This window comes from Pongo abelii, chromosome 15 (assembly GCF_028885655.2).
Source record: "Pongo abelii isolate AG06213 chromosome 15, NHGRI_mPonAbe1-v2.0_pri, whole genome shotgun sequence".
In the NCBI taxonomy this organism is placed as follows: Eukaryota; Metazoa; Chordata; class Mammalia; order Primates; family Hominidae; genus Pongo; species Pongo abelii.
The window spans coordinates 72,821,897-72,840,860 of record NC_072000.2 but is presented as its reverse complement, the minus strand read 5'-3'; the positions used below and the strand labels follow the sequence as shown (position 1 = coordinate 72,840,860).

At 45.3% G+C, this 18,964-nt stretch overlaps 1 protein-coding gene across 6 annotated transcripts in view; it reads right to left on the bottom strand.

Moving 5' to 3' along the window:
- Positions 1 to 4,197: 4,197 nt before the first annotated feature.
- Positions 4,198 to 18,964, bottom strand: part of RAD51B (RAD51 paralog B) — a 799,436-nt gene continuing 784,669 nt past the window's right edge. For all 6 annotated transcript variants that reach the window (XM_054530766.2, XM_063715899.1, XM_054530772.2 and 3 more), the window contains one exon: positions 4,198 to 4,424. In XM_054530766.2, coding sequence (XP_054386741.2) covers positions 4,213 to 4,424 — 212 coding nt within the window. In that variant the 3' untranslated portion in view covers positions 4,198 to 4,212. The remainder of the gene's footprint in view (positions 4,425 to 18,964) is intronic.

Sequence of the window (18,964 nt, the reverse complement as noted above, 5' to 3'; positions counted from 1 at the left end):
TTTTAGTAGAGACGGGGTTTCACCACGTTAGCGAGGATGGTCTCGATCTCCGGACCTCATGATCCACCCACCTCAGCCTCCCAAAGTGCTGGGATTACAGGCGTGAGCCACTGCGCCTGGCCTTTTAACTTTTTAATTAACTCATTCTATTGATCTGTCTTTCTAGTTAAAAAATAAAAAAAAAATCTTCTCCAGGGAGCATGTATCAGGAGGGAAAAGAGTCCCTTGTGTGTTAAGCCCTACTGGCTAGGGTTAAAAGCTGAGTTGCTTGTGTGAACTTGACCTTGAGCATGATCCCCAAATGATAGTTGTCTCTACGTGAGTGGTCTTTATCTGGCCTCCTGCTCTCTTAGCACTGACCAGGCTATATCTGTGGCTAAGACCTAGAGGAAAAGACTTGGGTTAGCCTGTGAAGCAGAGCAGCTGAGCTAGGAATTCTAAGAATGGGGGACAAAAGAAAAAAAAAAGGTAGGGAAGGTGGAGGGGGCACTTCTTTCCTCAGATCTGCTGCTATGGTACAGCCTCCTGAATTTGAGTTTCTCAAGTAGTCAGGGCTAGGCTCAAGTTGTCAGGGCTAGTCTAAGGGCAAACTGAGGCTAGAGTCAGTAAAGTGATCTGCCTATGGTCTTACAATTACTGGGCAGTAGATGGTTTACATTTAGAGGCAGCATCAACAACCCTGTAGTATCAGTCAGAATTCTGGTGGAAAAAAAGAGGAGAATTTAATGAAGGGATTATTTATCAAGCTATGGACAGGATTTAGGGGAACTAACAAAGGAAGGTGCAATACTTTAAGCTTAATCACCTTGAAGAGGCATTACCCTCCCTAAATCCAAAGGGTCAAGAGGAAGGAATAGTTAGGAGAATCCACAGAGAGTACCTGTAAGGAGAAGGCCTCCCGATAGGATGGTGACAGTGCAACTTTTGGTAGAGGGGCAAAACTAATCCACAGTGATTTGACAGGAAAGGATCTAGGGGAATAAACATCCTTTCCTGTCTTGTAGTTTCCTGTTTGTGTCTCTCTTTGCCTGAGTACAACTAGAAACTAGAGGTCAACGGTGCCCCATTGATGCAGTCTAGACAGGTCGACAGGTCAAAGGGTGGCGAGTGAATCTGGAGAGCAAATGTAAGATAGCCAGCCACTTGGGAACACAGATGAGATTTGTTTGTAGTAATTTCCAAAATTTTTTGCTTCTGTCTCCATTGCCATCCCTGTTACTGCATGGCTTGCAGATGCTAGAGTTTTTCTGCTGCTTCCTTATAACTTGGAACCCCCAGCCAGGTTATCAGGTCTAGTTTGTGGGCCTGCCTGCTACCATTCACCATTTCTTTATCAAAAACTGTTCTTAAGATTTTTGCTTCTGGCCATGACAAAGCAACAGGATCCAGATTTACCCTCCCCCTGTACCCCTTGGGATTTGAAGCCAAAGAGGACGACCCCACAGGCCTGGATGAAAAATGTAGAGGTTGGCCTGGCCAACATGGTGAAATCCTGTCTCTACCAAAACTAGAAAACAACAAAATAAATGTACTGATGGCTTCAGATATTGCACAACACACAGTGCAGAACTATGACCCATGAGATAAAGAAAATACATGTGGTAAATGATCATGACAGTTTCTGATTGGAGGTACATTCTGGACTTTACAGCAGGGGAAACAATATCCCAAGCACAGTATGGTAGTCTTGTTAAGTTAAAATACAGAAATGAAGGTCAAGGAGACTGTAGTTGGAAATTGTGGGGCAGAATTCTAGAAAAGAGGGGACCATGTAAACAAAGCTCCAGAAATCTGCACAAGTGCCCTGTTGAGTGCTTAATACTAAAATGTTCATACCCAGAGTGAAGATTTGTAAGTCTGGGCAAAGAATGACCAGAAGCTATAAGCTGAAAATGTCAGAGTTCACATGGGACTCTGAGATGTAAAAATATCAACCAGCTTGATCACCTGGGGCATTTAGTAGAGATCCAATAAGGTTCATATGCAGATAGTAGGATTGAACTATCCCTAGAATAAAAGAAACGTTAGGTTCATTCTAACAAAGCTAAAAACAAGCCTCTAAAGGAATAATCTTATCCAAAAGTAACTGCCTGCTGGATAAAAACTCAATACTCCTTAAAGGAAGATTTAAAAATATACAAACATTCAACAATGTAACCTTTAAAATATCCAACATCTAAGCAAAAATTACTAGACTCACCAGGTAGCAGAAAAATGTGACCCATATCAGGAAAAAAGTCAATTAATAGAAACATGCCTGAAAATGACAGAGTTGAAAAGACAGAATGAACAGACAGGCATGTTAAAACAGCTGTTTAATTATGCAAAATATACTCCAGGATTTTAAGAAAAACATACATAAAATGAGGAAAGAATGCACTTCTTGTGGTGAAAAAGACTATCTGAAATCAAAGGTCAGTGGCTGAAATTCAAAGCAAACTGGATGCTACAAGGAGAAAAGTAAAACTTAAAACAGCAATAGGAACTATCCAAAATGAAGCACCAAGAGGAAGAAGACTTCAAAACAAAACAAAACAAAACAAAACAAAACAAAACAGAAATGAACAAAGTCCCATCAATCCTTGAGCAATATCAAGTGGTCTAACATATGTGTAATTGAAAAAGAGAAAAGAGGGAGAACAAATTTTTGACAAAATCAAGGCTGAAAATTTTCCAAATTTGTTAAAAACTATAAATACCACAGATCCAGGAATCACAATGAACCCCAATCAAAATAAACAAAGAAAATCACACCATCATACCAAAGTACATCATAATAAAATTACTAAAATTAGTAATAAAGAGAAAATCTTTAAAGTAGTCTGAAAAAAGCTGTATTTTATAGTGTCATAGAGCGCACAGGAAATACTGCAGACTTCTGATCAAAACTATGCAAGCCAGAAGACAATGGAATACTTTCTTTGATATACTGAATGATACACAAATCAAATTCTGTATCCAGTGGTATAACGAAGACTTTTTGAGATAAATGGAAGCTTAGAGGATTCGCCATCAGCAGATCTACACTAAAGAAATGTTAACATAAGTTTTTTACAAAGAAGGAAAATAATACTTGGATCTACACAAAAGAATGAAGAGCACCAGAAATGGGAAACATGAGGATAAATATTAAAAATTTTCATTAAAAATGTCTTTAAAATATTAAGGCAAAAATAATAAAGTACTGTAGAGTTCATAATATATGCAGAAATAAAATTTATAGCAGCAATAGCACAAAGGACAAGAGTATGTAGCTAAAAGTCAATAGTCTAGATAAAATGAAATAACAAAAAAGAACCCTCACTTCAAAAGAAGGCAAGGAAAGATGCAAAAGGTAACAAAGAACAGATGGGACAAGGAGAAAACAAATAGTAAGATGACATACCTAAACCAAACATGTATGTTACATGTACTTGTAATTAAATGCAAATGGTCCAAATACCCCAATTAAAGGTCAGGCACTATCAGACTGGATTTAAAAAGCAAGAAATTCATTTTAAATATAAAAACACAAATAGTTTAAAAGTAAAAGAATGAAAAAAGATATGCTGTGCAATGCTTATCACAAGAGAGCTGGAGTAGCTATATTAATAATAAAAAAAGAAGACTTTAAGACAAGGAATAGCACCATAGATAAAGAGAGACAATTTCATAGTGATAAAAAGGAAAATTTAAGCCAGGTGCGGTGGCTCACGCCTGTAATCCCAGCACTTTGGGAGGCTGAGGCAGCCGAATCACGAGGTCAGGACATCGAGACCATCCTGGCTAACACAGTGAAACCCCGTCTCTAATAAAAATACAAAAAATTAGCTGGGCGTGGTGGCGGACGCCTGTAGTCCCAGCTACTTGGGAGGCTGAGGCAGGAGAATTGTGTGAACCTGGGAGGCAGAGCTTGCAGTGAGCAGAGATCACGCCACTGCACTCCAGCCTGGGTGACAGAGCGAGACTCCATCTCAAAAAAAAAAAAAAAAGAAAAATTTAAGAAGATTTAACAATTCTAAATGTTTGTGTACCTGCTAACAGAGCTTCACAATATATGAAACAAAAACTGACAAAACTTAAAGAAGAAATAGACAAATCCACAGTCATAGTTTGAATATATATATTTCATCATTCCTCTCTCAAGAATTAATAAAACAAATAGTCAGAAAAATCAGTAAACCAGTAAGGATATAGAAGATCCCAGCACTTTGGGAGGCCAAGGTGGGTGGATCACAAGGTCAAGAGATCGAGACCATCCTGGCCAACATGGTGAAATCCCATCTCTACCAAAAATACAAAAATTACCTGGGCGTGGTGGCATGCACCTGTAGTCCCAGCTACTTGGGAGGCTGAGGCAGGAGAATCGCTTGAACCCAGGAGGCGGAGGTTGCAGTGAGCTGAGATCACGCCAGTGCACTCCAGCCTGGCGACAGAGTGAGACTCTGTCTCAAAAAAAAAAAAAAGATAAAAGTATCAATCAACTTGATCTAACTGACATTTCCAGAAGACTCCACCCAACAATAGCAGAATACATATTTATTCTAAAGTTCCATGGAACAGTCACCAAGATAGACTATAATTTGGACCATAAAAAAAAAACTAAACAAATTTTTAAAATTTGAAATCTCACCACAAAATAATTAAATTAGAAGTAAAACACAGAAAAATGTTCAGAAACATACACAAATATTTGGAAGTTAAACATTATATTTTACGTAGTCTATGGGTCAAAGAAGAAAATGCAAAGATAATTTAAAATTATTTTGAACTGAATGAAAATGAAGACATCACCATTTTAAAGTGTACAATTCAGTGGTTTTTATTATAGTCACCATGTTATACAATAATCACCACTATCTAATTCCTGAAAATTTTCATCACCTGAAAAGAAATGCTATACCTATTAGCAGCCAGTCCAAACTCTTTCCTGTATCCCTTGTAAATCATGAATCTACTTTCTGTTTTTACATATTTGCCCATTTTGGATATTTCATATAAGTAGAATCCTACACTATGTGGCCTTTTGTGTCTGGCTTATTTCACTTAGCATTTAGAAGGAATTTTATTTATTCTAATGTAAATGCTTACATTAGAAAAGAAGAAAGGCCCATTTTTAACTTGATTACCAAGATAGGTCGATAGGGATAGAATAGTCCTCTCAACAAGTAGTGCTGGAACACATGGATAGTCATATGTAAAAGAATGAAGTTGGAATCTTACCTCACAGCTTATACAAAAATTAACTCAAAATGGATCAAAGACTTAAATGTAAGAGCTAAAAGTGAAAAACTTTTAGAAGTATAGGTGTAATTCTTTATGACCTTGAATTAGGTGATGGTGTCTTAGCTATGATATTAAAAAAAATAGGTAAATTGAACTTCATTAAAATAAAAAATGAAGTGAAAATAAAACCTGTGGAATGGGAAAAGTATTTGCAATCACATATATGATAAGTGACTTATATCAAGAATATATAAAGAACTTTTACAATGCAACAATAAAAAGACAACCAATTTTTTTAAATAGGCAGAGGATTTGAATAGACATTTTTCCAAAGAAGACACACAAATGGCCAATAAGAACATGAAGAGATGCACATACCACTTCACACCCACTAAGATGGCTATAAAAAATAAAGAGACAATAGCAAGTGTTTTGAGAATGTAGACAGATTGGAAGCCTCATATGTTACTGGTTAGAATGTGAAGTGGTGTAGCTGCTTTGGAAAACAGTTTGGTGTTTTCTCCAAAAGTTAAACATATAAGCTAGGTCAATTGCTCATATGACTAGCATTTCTACTCCTAGGTATGTACCCAAGAGCATTGAAAATCCATGTCCACACACACTGTATATGAATGTTCATAGCAGCATTATTCATTTTAGCCAGAAAGTGGAAACAACTCAAATGTGCATCAACTGATGAACAGATAAACAAAATGTGGTCTATCCATACCATGGAATATTATTCAGCTATGAAAACAAATGACATTCCAATACATGCTACAACATGGATGAACCTTGAAAACAGTATGCTCATTGAAAGAAACCAAATACAAAAGGTCACATATTGTATAATTCCATTTATATGAAATGTCCAGAATAAGCAAATCTATAGAGATGGACAGTAGAATAGTGGTTGCCAGAGGAAAGGGGAAGGAGGAATGGGGAGTGACGGCCAATGCATATGGAGTCTCTTTTGGGGGTGATGAAAATATTCTGAACTAGATAATGGTGATAATTGCACAATTTTGTGAATATACTAAAAATCATTGAATTGTACACTTTAAGAGGGTGAATTTTATGGTATGTCAATTATATCTCAATTAAAAAAATAAGTATTTGGTATAAATGATTTTATGCCCCAGTGTTGATAATTGATAAAGGCTTAATGAGAAGCTCTTCTCAGCAATATGGTTCAACTCAGACCAACTCCTCCCTACAAAGGCTACAGAGTCTATTTTTTCAAAAAGTCCAGCTCTTAGGACCTTTGTTCTTAGCTGTGATTGCTACCAGGCTGCCTCTGAGGCCTGAAAAATCATGTAACAGGGAGTAGAGGTTGAATTTTGTATTTTAGTATCTATGCTTACTTTCCTGGAGATGAGTTCTTTAAAGTCTATTGCTAACTTTCACTCATAGGCTGAATTGAAAGAATAAAGGATCATAGCGAGGCACTTTACAGTTTATAAAAAAGTATGTTCACATTCACAGCGGGCCCTAAACTCTAGCCCCAACCTCTCTGACTCCAAAAATCGAGTCATTCTTAGAACAACTAAAATGTGCTTCTGAGCAAGTTATGGAGAAATGGCCTCTCACTCGCCCTCCCAAGAATATTATGAAGGCTCTTAGCCATTTAAGGAACAACTTCCGGCCGGGCGTGGTGGCTCACATCTGTAATCCCAGCACTTTGGGAGGTCGAGGCGGGCGGATTATGAGGTCAGGAGATCGAGACCATCCTGGCTAACACGGTGAAACCCCATCTCTACTAAAAATATTTAAAAAACTAGCCAGGTGTGGTGGTGGTCTCCTGTAGTCCCAGCTACTCAGGAAGCTGAGGCAGGAGAATGGCATGAACCTGGGAGGCGGAACTTGCAGTGAGCTGAGATCGTGCCACTGCACTCCAGCCTGGGTGACAGAGCGAGACTCCATCTCAAATAAAAAAAAAAAAAAAAAGAACAACTTCCACTAATAATCTTTTTTTTTTTTTTTGAGACAGAGTTTTGCTTTTGTTGCCCAGGCTGGAGTGCAATGGTGTGATCTTGGCTCACTGCAACCTCCACTTCCTGGGTTCAAGCAATTCTCCTGCCTCGGCCTCCCAAGTAGCTGGGATTATAGGCGTGAGTCACCATGCCCGGCTAATTTTTTTGTATTATTAGTATAGACAGGTATAGACAGGGTTTCACCATGTTTGGCAGGCTGGTCTTGAACTCCTGACCTCAGGTGATCTGCCCACCTTGGCCTCCCAAAGTGCTGGGATTACAGGCGTGAGCCACCACGTCTGGCCTCCACTAACAATCTTATATTGGTCTGCATTATGCAGAATGACCTGGACTATTAGTCATGGGGCAGGCCCAGATATTAAATAGCTTGGTTCAGTATGCTCACCTCATTAACCATGTGGTTTGTGGGTCCATTTTCACTCCTGCAGGGACACACACACACACACACACACACCTCTCTTTACAGCAGGATGAAGAGTCACCTATCTTTTCCCAGCAGTGCTGTGACCAGGGCTGAGTTCCTACTTGCATTTCCTTCCTCCCTCTCTCCCTCCCCCTTCCTCCCTTCCCCTTCCTCCCTCCCCCTCTCCCTCCCTCCTTCCCTCCCTTCCTTCCTCCCTTCCTTCCTCCCTTCCTTCTTTTCTTTTTTCCTTCCTTTTTTTTAAATTATCGTCAAATATACATAGCATAAAATTTATCGCTGTAACCATTTTTAACTGTACCGTTTAGTGGTGTTAAGTACATTCTCACTGATGTCCAGCCATAACCATTATCCATCTCCACAACTTCTTCGTCTTGAAAAACAGAAACTTCGTGTCCACAAAACATTAACTCCCCATTCCCCTCTCTCCACCCCAGCTTCTGGTAATCTCCACTCTACTTTCTGTCTCTGTGAATTTGACTTCTCTAGGTACCTCATGTAAGTGGAATCACACAATATTTGTCCTTTGGCCACTTGTATTCCTTGATGGCAAAGAGTCCTCTTGTTCCAGAGCTGGCCCATGGGACCAGGTGTTTGATGTGGTAGCCGGGAAGGATAGCAAGAGGAAGGATAGCAGATTCTGGAGTGCAAACACATCCCCAGACAGAATCAGGAGGGCTCCCCTCATCCTGTTGACAGCTGGAAATTCTTTCTGCTCTTCTACAAGTTGAGTGTTACAAACAGGAGATTTTTCAAGCCCAGTCCCAAACACAGGAATTCGTCCCTCGTCAGTCTGTCTCCTGGGCCCCATTGAGACAGCTGGACTTCCCACGCAAGCGAAAGCATTCAACTGGGAGTGCCTTTTCCTGGGTCAGCCTGTTCCAGCTTACCCTTGAAGGAGACCATCAGCTCCTTAATAGCAACAGCTATTTTTCTGTCCCAAGTTGTGTAGAATGCAGTGTGGAGCACTTTTAAAATGTCCATTTTGGCCATTAGCAGCAATCAATGCAATCTATGCCAGCTCAGGTTGTCATGATAATTTTATTTACTTAGCCAGTCCTTTGAAATTCACAGCAAGGATATGAGCTTCATGCATGATCCTCCCACTGGTTTTTGTACAGGTGAATGAACCGATTCCTTATTGCTGAAAAAAAAAATCTTACACTGGACTTGGAGTCAGGCCACAGCTAGACTGGAAGCAAGGAGACTAGAAAGCATATGTGGACCTGACAGGCTCTGTGATGTCCCAGGCCTAATCTGGTGGGAGTCCTGAGAACAGCCTGTGCTGTCTGTGCCCAGGTGCAAAGAATATGTAAACCTTTCTCAAGTGAAAAAGCTTAGCTTTTTCCAAATTCCCATTTGAGACTGCCTGTGTGACTGCACAGTGTGCACGCTCATGCAGATAGGTGGAGTCCTATTCAACTTCTACAAAACACACTTATTTGTTGATTTGTTTTATTTCTATGTGGTACCTTTCCTCCTAGGAGCTGCAAGACTTAATAAGCTTCAGCAATCCTTTTACAATAGAGATGCTGCAGGGAGGGCAGAAGCTCTAATCACTCTGCAGAAGACCCAGCTGGAGGAAATGAGCGCTCACGTGGGGATCAAGGGTTGTAGGAGTGGGAGGAAGATGTAGAGAAGAAGTTTTTCACTGGAGACATTGTAAAACCATGACATCCTTTGCTGAAAGGGACAAGGAAGCAATTTCCCTGGAGGTTCAGAAAGTAGAATTATAGTTGCTGTTGGATGTTAAATGTAGATCTGGAAGTTGTGGTGAAAAACTAGGCTGGGTAACACTGGATGCTCATCCAAAGTCTCTGTTCTGATTCCAGTTGCCCAGTTTGTAGGAGGAAGAGCAGAAGAAAGGACAGTTGAGTGCATCCGTGGAGGGCACATGGAGACACTGGGTAACAGCCTGAGATTCCTTGTTTTTCTGAGCACCGCATCAGGTATCAGGAAGGTAGGGCTGGGATGTGAGTCTGCTGCTGATCAGCATTCTGACCTGGGGCTGACTCTGGCCACAGTTCTAACAACTGTGAAATGAGAGAGTAATCTCACTCATAGGTGGGAATTGAACAATGAGAACACATGGACACAGGAAGGGGAACATCACACTTCGGGGACTGTTGTGGGGTGGGGGGAGGGGGGAGGGATAGCATTGGGAGATATACCTAATGCTAGATGACGAGTTGGTGGGTGCAGCGCACCAGCATGGCACATGTATACATATGTAACTTACCTGCACGTTGCGCACATGTACCATAGAGCCTAAAGTATAATAATAATAATAATAATAAAAGAAAAATAAATAAAAAAAAAGAAATGAGAGAATAAGATCTGATTTAAATGCAACAAACTTTTATTAAAGATGTGTAGGAAACAACATTGAATAATAACTGTTCATGGCCTGCAGGCTTACACAACTAGGGAGATGACACACACACACACACACACACACACACACACACACACACATTCAGATGTGGTTGTAATAGGGAACGAACAGTATTTTAAGGGAAAATGAGGCAGGAGAGAAATTGGTTTCACCTTTGGAGGAGGTAGGCCTTGAGTATGGTTGAATAAGGTGCTGATGGGTGGAAATGGATGTAAAGAAGAGGAGGTGTCTCTGGAAGATAAAACAGGCGAACCAAAAGAGGGACCAGAAGACTGGGCAGGTGCAGAGGGGCAGCTCTGGGAGTGAGCAGCAGGTGGCTATGGTGTGAGCACAGGTACATATCACATAGCAGGGACTCAGGCAACATCTGCTGAGTGACGGTGGTGGCAGTGAGGTTGTACTGGAAGACACGGGAGGCCTGTTCCTGGCAGGGGAGCCACATACATGTGGAGCTCATAATGGGTTTCTAAAAGGGAGATGGGCCACTCTGAGGGGCTCTGTGTCCAAGGAGAGGGAAACCATGGGAGGGGAGGCCCAAAGACTGAGAGGTAAGGTCCAGGGAGGAGAAGGAAAGGGTTTGAATTCAGATAGCAACACCGGAGTGGGAGGGATCTGAAAAATAGTGCAGAAGCTCCTTCAGGCATCTGAAGGCTGATCAGACATGCAGGGAGACAGAGAAGAAAGAGATGAAGAGAATGTTGGGTTTTGAGCCTGGGCAGTGGGGAGGGTAGAAATACAGAAGAGACAAGTAGCCTGAAGGAGAGGTTTGGGGAGGAGATATCAGTTCAATTTCGTGAGAAGTTCTGCAGGGTGTCTAAGCAGAGACGACCAGCAGAGTAGGCCGGTAGAAATGTGGGGATTTGGGGAGCTGGAAATCGGGGGCTCATGGAAGCACTGGCTGAAGATGTGGACGCGGAGGAGATAGAAGCAATGTGCTGGGAGGGGAGGCCCAGCGGGCAGAGGAGCAAGTAAAAAGCACGGGGATGGAAAGAAAATGGAAGCTTGGCAGGAAGTCACCAGGAGAACCCATGGAGGGGAGGCAAAGGGTGGGTGGAAAGCCCAGAAACTCTCAGGAGGCAGCTAGGGGGTTGGCTCCTGGGCCACTGTCGTGAGGAGGCCACTGAGAATGGCCTTCAGTAGCAGCCGATGGCCAGGGCTGGAGAAGAAGAAGGTGAAAGGACACAATGAGAAGTGTGTGATAAAGGGGACAAGAGCAGAGATGGTGTGCTGAGAGAAAGCCGTCTAAGGGAAGCCCTTTTAGGACAAGGAAGAGGACGCCATGCTTGTGGCTGTGCACTGGAAGCACTGGAGATCCTGCTGCCACGCAGCTTCCGGTCCAGGCTGAGGACGGCGGCCACTTGGTGTGGAAGACACAGGAGCTGTTGCATTTGGACCCAGGTATGGAAGTTAGTTTTGCAAAGGAGGTGGGGACATCCTCTGCTCTCGAGGGAAGGAAGGGTAGTGGTGTGAGTGAGAGAGCTCTGAGGGGGGTGAGAGGAGACTCCAGGGGCCCTGTGGGAAGGCCTGGACCTGCTCAGTAAGGGGGGTGCTGAGAGATTCTGCAGGTAGAAGGTAGAAGTGGGGATCTGGGGCATCTGAGGAGAGTGACAGTGGCCAACTGACAGTGGCCTGAGGGGAGAGCCAGACTCAGCCTGTGCTGGGCCTGCAGCCGCACCTCCTCTGGGGCCTGGCAGCCGAAGGTTTGGAGTGAATGGAGTGGATGGCCATGAGGGGCCCTCGGGGCAGGCCTGGGGAAAGTCGAGAGTGAGAGTGCTGAATGCCTGAGATCAGGCGGGCAAGGGAGCACAGGGAAGCTTCTAGGGGGAGAGGTGGGGGCACAAGAGCCAGGGTGAGCGCAGGAGAAGGGACAGGTGAGGGGAGGAAGCTGCGGCCAGAGAGTGGACATCAGCAGCCAAGGTCTCAGGGTAGATGGCTGGAGGTGTCTGAGGGAGCCAGGCAGGTAAGTGACAGATAGACCAGTGCAGAGGTTGAGAAGTGGGGGCCCCGGAGGAGGGGCCACAGCATGGAGAAGGGAGTATCCGGGCTGGCTGCAGAGCTGATGGGTGACAGAGGAAGAGGGACCAGCAGGGCTGGAGCCCAGAGCCTTGGCTGGGGAAACTGCTGTGGACAGCCCTCCTCTTCATTCAGCAACAGCACTTGTTGGGAAGCCAGGAGGCTCCCAGAGGCAAAGGGGGCCTGCTCTGTTGATGCTCACTTAACCCCACTCCTTGAGGGCCTGGGCTGAGGTGCTGATGCCTGAGTTTCGTGCCCGGGAACTGTGATGCTGAGGGGAGGGTATGAAAGGTGGCTCCTTCAGCTGCTGACCCACGGCCCTGCAGCCTGCCCAGGAGTACTCTGCAGCCGCCAGCTACCTGCAGCTGCCAGCTACCTGCAGCTGCTCTCCTCCTCCAAGGAGGTTAAAGCCCCATTCTAGGTCAGGCCCTTAGGCAGGGAGAGTCCAGCAGTTCCTCTTTCACAGACCCGGGACTTCCTCACCACGCTCAAGCAAGGCCCCTCTGAAGCCGAGCATCTCCTGCGTGCTCACAAGCCAGGGAACTCGCACCAGGGAAGGACTCGGGGTGGCGGTGGGGGACAGGCCCTCAGCACTTCCCCTCTTAGAGAGACAAGCCAACAGCACAGCTGGACGCCCCACTTGCAATTTGTTCAGCTCAGTTTGATTCTCTTTCTCTCCCTGGTGAGCTTCAGTTTGGAGTTGTTTGCTCTTCATCAGCAGTTTCTGGAAATGTGGTGTTTGGAGAGGGTTGGGGAGGCCTAAGAGAACGGCAGGGAAGCTGAGAGGCTGTGCTGGTGCCCAGCTGCACCTGGGGTGGTCTCCCATGGCATGTGCCGTGCCCAGCCCTCAGGCCTACCACCCTCATCAGACCTCGGTGTCCTTTCTTAGGCCTCTCAGGACCTTTGGCCTCATACCACCCTGGCTAGAAACTGCCACGGGCTCCTTCCACTCAAACCAGAACCTTCCTTTCTTGATTCCTTCCCCTGAGGTCTGGGATTTCTTTGCCTTTTGGCCTGGCTCTTCTTTCCTCTGGAGGCCTGTGTGAGAAGGGGCAGGAGGTAGGGCCGGGCCTGTCCTCCTGGGCAATTGACAGCCCCTCCTCCTACATTGCCAGCCCCCTTCTTCCTCCCCAGCACCCCACAGGATGGCTTTGGCCCCCCTTAGAGTGCACCTCCCCGGGGCTGTGTGCTCCCCGTCCTTTCCTGGTGCCCCATGGTATTTGTCCACAGCAGAAGAGGAAGGCACAAAGGCTTTGTGCAGAGACCCCGGGAAGAAGAAGATAAATGGAATTTGCAATAAATCCAGGAGCAAAGTTGTAACTTGACTTAAAAACAAACAAAAGGGCCAGAACTGCACTTAAGCTCGGCAGAAGCTCATCTCCCAGTGTAAACAGAAAAGGGCGGACGTGGGCTGAGGAGCCTCATGGGCCTGGGCTGGCAAGGGAGGGGTCTGGAGCAGGGCTGGCCGCAGACTTCCTCTGGAAGAGATGGGCTGTGGGGGAGGGTCTCTGTGGCCTTGTGAAAGGAGAAAGAAGGTGCTGGCATTGTTGTTGTTTGCCACGCATTTTTCCATTACTTACTCTTTCGAAAGGATACTCTCAGGATTGGGACAAGAAGGTTGTTTTCAAACTGGTGCTGGGCAGATAAAAGCTGGGACCAATGGAGAGCAAAGAGAAGTGCTGGCATGAGCTCCCGGCCTCAGCCTTCCCTGGAACTGGAACACTGGAGCTCACTTAAGCCTCTCCATGGGCTCAGAGGGGCTGGGTGCACTACACTGTGTTTCCCTCAGTGGCCCGCCCGCATGACCCTGGAAAAGTCACTCTTGCTGCAATCACTGTGCCTCACCTAGAAGTGTGAGGCTGGACTTAAATTATGGCGCCTTGTCTTTACATGTGACACTTTATAATTTACATATGACACTCCATAATTTGCATATGACATGCCACAGTTTGCATGTGACACTCCCTAATTTCAACATGCCTCTACACACCGGAGCCTCCTCAACTACTAAAGGAGTTGGGTGGATCAGATGTTATCATCATCTTATGGGTAGGAAAACTGACACAGAGAAGTAAAGACACCTATATAAGGTCACACAGCAAATTAGCAGTTGCCCCAGATCAGTGCAGTGGGAAAGGTGGGTCCTGAGGTACAGTTCCGACTCAGTTAGTAACAAACTGTGTCATCTTGAATGAGCTGCTTAACTTCTCTGTGCCTAGGTTTTCGTCTAAGATGTGATTCCTTCCAAAGGTTAAACAGATTGGCTCCCACCCTCTTTAACCCTTTGTGGCTGGGTTTTTCAAAGTCAGCAACCCCAGGGAACCCAATGGTGTGTCAAGGACCATACAAAACCACAGTTTAAACATGGCATACCTTTCCGGAGCCTCATTTCTACACTCAGATATTTTTGGAGGAAAAAAAGTCAACATAATGAAATCTTTTTTTAGGTTGTAAAACAAGATGGTGATATTGTAGAAGAAGATGCAAAAATTCCAATTTTAAAAGCAAAACAGAAAACTTCAAGGACATGTGGTGCTTACTGCCATCTGTTTCCGGTTCTGCAGAGTATGTGTTTGCTCCCTCCTGCCTTCTGGGAGCTTGGTGGGAGAGTTTGGGAAGTGTTGCCAGGGAACCCACCCTGAGAAGCCTGGCTTGGCTCTTCCTAATGGGTATTTGAGCCTCACTAGGCAGTGAGCTGCCCATATTCCTGGTGAAGGTGAGATGGAGCTGTTTTCACAGCATCTTACGCAGTTGTTCCGGTCCTAGGCTGCACATGAGAATCACCTGATGAACTTTCAAACAATACTCATGCCAGAGTCCCACCCGGCCCAAGTGCACCAGAGTTCCTGGGAGTGTGGTTAGGGCACACTGTGTTTTAAAAGCTCCCCGGTGATTCTCAAGTGCAGCTTCCGCTGGGGACACTGACTGACAGTTTAGACTTCAGAGTTCAGGGATCCTGAGAGTGTCTATGTCCCTGGCGGGAAACAGTGGCACAGACAGCATGTCCCCTACCAACCACATTTAGACTAGCGGGCAAATGAGACTGCATTCCAGAAGCCCACCCCCAGCTAAAGAAAGGGTGCAGAAGTTAGGGGCAGGTGGAGAGCAAGATGAAACTTTGCAGGGGGGCAGAAAGGCTGTACTGTGTTGGATAGAGTCCCCCCAAATTCATGTGCTTTCCAGAGCCTCAGAACGTGACCTTATTTGTAAATACGGTCGCTGTAGATGTAATTAGTTAAGACACAGGAGTGGGGTAGGCCGTTTGTCCAATCTGACTACTGTCCTTATGAGAAGAGAGAGAGAGCATATGTGCCGATGGAGGTGCACGCCCAAGCACACCAGGGGCTAAAGGAGGCCTGGGACAGGCTGTAGAAAGTAAAACTTCCTCTTCAAAGTTTCCCTTCTTGTTAAACTGTTAGCCAGTCGGGTTTTAGTTTAGATTGTGAGGTCTGGCTCCAGCCAATGGAGACAAGACACAGTAGCAGGGACAAACTGTGTAAGGAATAAAAATTGATTCCCTCCTTTGTTCGAGTGTGCTCTTGCCATTGTTCCATCTGCGATGAGCACCCTTTCTGCAGAAACTAAAATTGGCCTTGCTGAGAGAATTAAATTTATGTTCGAGTGCCATTTCTTTGCAGCACCAGGGAACAAGCATTCTGTTTCTAAATAAATGTTTTACATATAACACAGGCTCTCCCTCAGTGCACCCAGAAGGAACTCGCCCTGCTGTGACACCTTAATTTTGGACTTCTCGGATCCAGAAATGTGAAAGAGTGAATTTCTGTTATTTTAAGTAAAACTTGACCAGGTCAGCCCTATAAGAAACTAATGCAGAGGCTGATGTCAGTGAGGCCTCCCTTGAGGGCTGGAGCGAGGGAGGCTGCAGCACCACCCTGGCCACACTGGTGGGTGTCTGAGGAGCCACAATGTTGCTGGCTTGATGCCAGCGGTTATATGAAGGAAATGAACACTGGTGGGCTCATTTTACTGAAAAGCTGAGGGGATGGAGTAAATATGACCTGTCCAAAGTGTGACTCTCTGAAGAAAAGACGAGAACACAGGAGCTAGTTCACTCACTCATTCATTCACTCACTCACTCGCTGACCACCCACTCAGGGAGCCCTACCATGTGCTAGGCTCCCAGAACACAAAAGTACATGAGACCAGAGCAGCCTGGCCCTGTCCTCAGGGAGCCTGAGCCAGTGCTCTGCTCATCAATGAGGAGGAGGGCCCATGGGCACGAAGATTTCTCCAACCTTGACATTCGATGACTTAGAGGGAGGCAGGAGGGCAGCCCCAGAGACCATGGTGCTGCCGCTGGGGCATTTTCTGTGGTCACAGCTGTTAACGGGCAGGGCCGAGGAAGGGCTGAGGGGCTGCACACCCATGAGGACATGGAGCTGGCCCCCTGCTCTCCTGGGGCACCTGGTGAAGCACACTTTACTGGAGGGCTGACAGGATCAGGGACAAAAGGCAGCCCCGCCTGGCCGGTGCAGCCACTGGCGGGACACCGCAGGAGGTGAGATGGGCTCAGTGGCCACCAATAATTGTACGAAGCTGAAAAATCTCTAGAATATTTCCAGCCCTTTGCACTTGTCAAATATCACACTGGAACCCCTAGCAATTTGTGTAGGACCCTTTCCAGAAGGAAGGGGACTTCACTGGCGTGGCCTTGTGCAGGGGGAGTTTCTTGGAGTTTCAGCCTGGGAGTGGGCCGGGCCTCCCTGTTCTGGGCTCACCCCACCTTCTCCAGCCACTCTCGTGTGCACCTGGCCTCACCATGAAAGGCGACTTTCTAGACGAACTCTCCAGCCAGGAGACGTCTGCGCTTCTCAGGCTCTTTGGTTTTTCCCTTCACATTTTTGGGAGTTACATGACACCCAGCAGCCAGCAATCCTGGCGGGCTAAGAAATACAAAGTTCAGGGCCTGAGGCGGCTGTGGCCTCCACTGTGTTTTTTCTGGAGCTCTGTTTCATTTGGGCTAGAGTGAACGCTTCCCTCCGGAGACCCCAGCAGGCAGGGGCTGAAGAAAGTTGAAGGAACAGTCGTTTCCACTGTGGCTGGGTGTTGGTCGTCTGGCACGGAGGCAGCCTGACAGCATGCGGACAGGGGGCCAGGGCGGCCGCAGGGCTGGACACACTGAAGGAGCGGCCCAAGGCAAGACGCGGCATGCCCAGGCTCCCTCTCTGTCTTTGGGACAGCTTGACAACAGCAGTAATCATTAACTCCCCAAGTGCTTTTATTATAAGTCCATGTTACCTGACACTTCAACAGAATTAAAACAGAACAACCATTTGCAGTTAACTTGGCCTTTTATGACCTCACAGATTTTTACAAGGAAGTCTCGGGTAGTCTTATTTTCAAAAGGAAGCCAGAAGGCATGATGGGGACCCCAAAAAAGAGCTGAGAACAGACCCCCAAATCGAAAAGATAAATGAAAAAAACAGATAACTTGTTTTATGGTTGTAAAAGCAACACGTGGTCACAGAGGACAATTTGGAAGACACAGAAAAGTATAAAAAATCCCGTAGAAGCCACCCATCCCTACAGACCACTGTCAGTGTTCTGAGCTATTTCCACCCTTCCTGATTGTGGAAATAGCTCTTTGCATGTGTGCCTTAAAAACAAAAGTGGAAGCAGATTTGGCACTACAGTTTATGATTTCATAAGTGAGGCCCTAAAAACCTATAATATTTCAGATAAATTTAATATAGGGATCAATAAAGAGAATAAAATTAACCCACAAGTGATTAAGGGCCTAATCCATATAAGGCACTCCATTGGGTACTATGGGGGATTAGAGATGTCTGAGGGTCGGACTCTGGCCTTGAGATACTAGAGGGAGGGGAGAGGAACATGTAAGAGCAGCTTTGATAGTCATATCCTCAGCTCCAGACATTGGGCCCTCAAAATGGTTTGCTGCATTGAGCAGAGTGTAGCCCATCCCAAAGGCTCCTCATCATTTATTCACTCAACAAATATGTATCTGTCCCTATTGCATGTCAGGCATATGGGTGTTTAGGTTTTGGAGCAGGGAAGCATTGTGGTGAGAGCAACGTTTCAGGAGATTTATACGAGCACTGCTGACCAGATGAAAAGCATGATGGGTAATGTTATGTGTTGACTTGCCTAGGTCATAGTACCCGGATATCTGGTCAAATATTAGGCTAGGTGTTGCTGTGAAGGTATTCTTTAGATGACATTAACATTTCCATCAGTAGACTTTGAGTAATGAAATTACCTTCTGCAATGTGGGTGGGCCTTATCCAATCAGTCAAAGGCCTTAAGAGAAAAGACTGAGGTCAGATTTCAGATTTACCAGCCTCCACAATTGCATAAACCAATTTCTTAAACTCTATTTGCTTTTCTATCATCTAATATCAACCTATCATGCATCATCTATCCATCTGTCTATCTATCTATCTATCTTTCTATCTATCTATCCATCCATCCATCATCCATCCACCCACCCATCTATCCGCATCAAACCCTGTTGGTTCTGTTTCTCTGGAGAGCCCTGAGTAATAGAGATGGGACTGGACAAAGGCAGGAGGGGGGAGAGCTGGTTGTTCAGAGCGGGTGAGGGAGGTCAGCTGGGCCAGTCAGGATGCTGGGAGGGGTATGTGAACGTATGTCTATGTTTGTGTGAACATCATAACTGTGTGTGTATGTTTGTGCATTTGTGTGTGTCAGTGTATGTATGCTTATGCCAGTATATGTGTCTCTGTGCCTGTGTATCTGTGTGTGTCTGTGTGTGTATCTGTGTATATGTACCTGTCTGTATGTCTTTGTGTGTATTTGCATGTGTGTGCCTGTCTGTATATCCACATGAGTATGTCTGTGTCTGAGTGTCTGTTTGTTGGTGCATGTCTACATGAGTCTGTGTGTTAGTGTGTGTGTTTATCTATATGAGTATCTGTGTCCTGTGGGGAATCC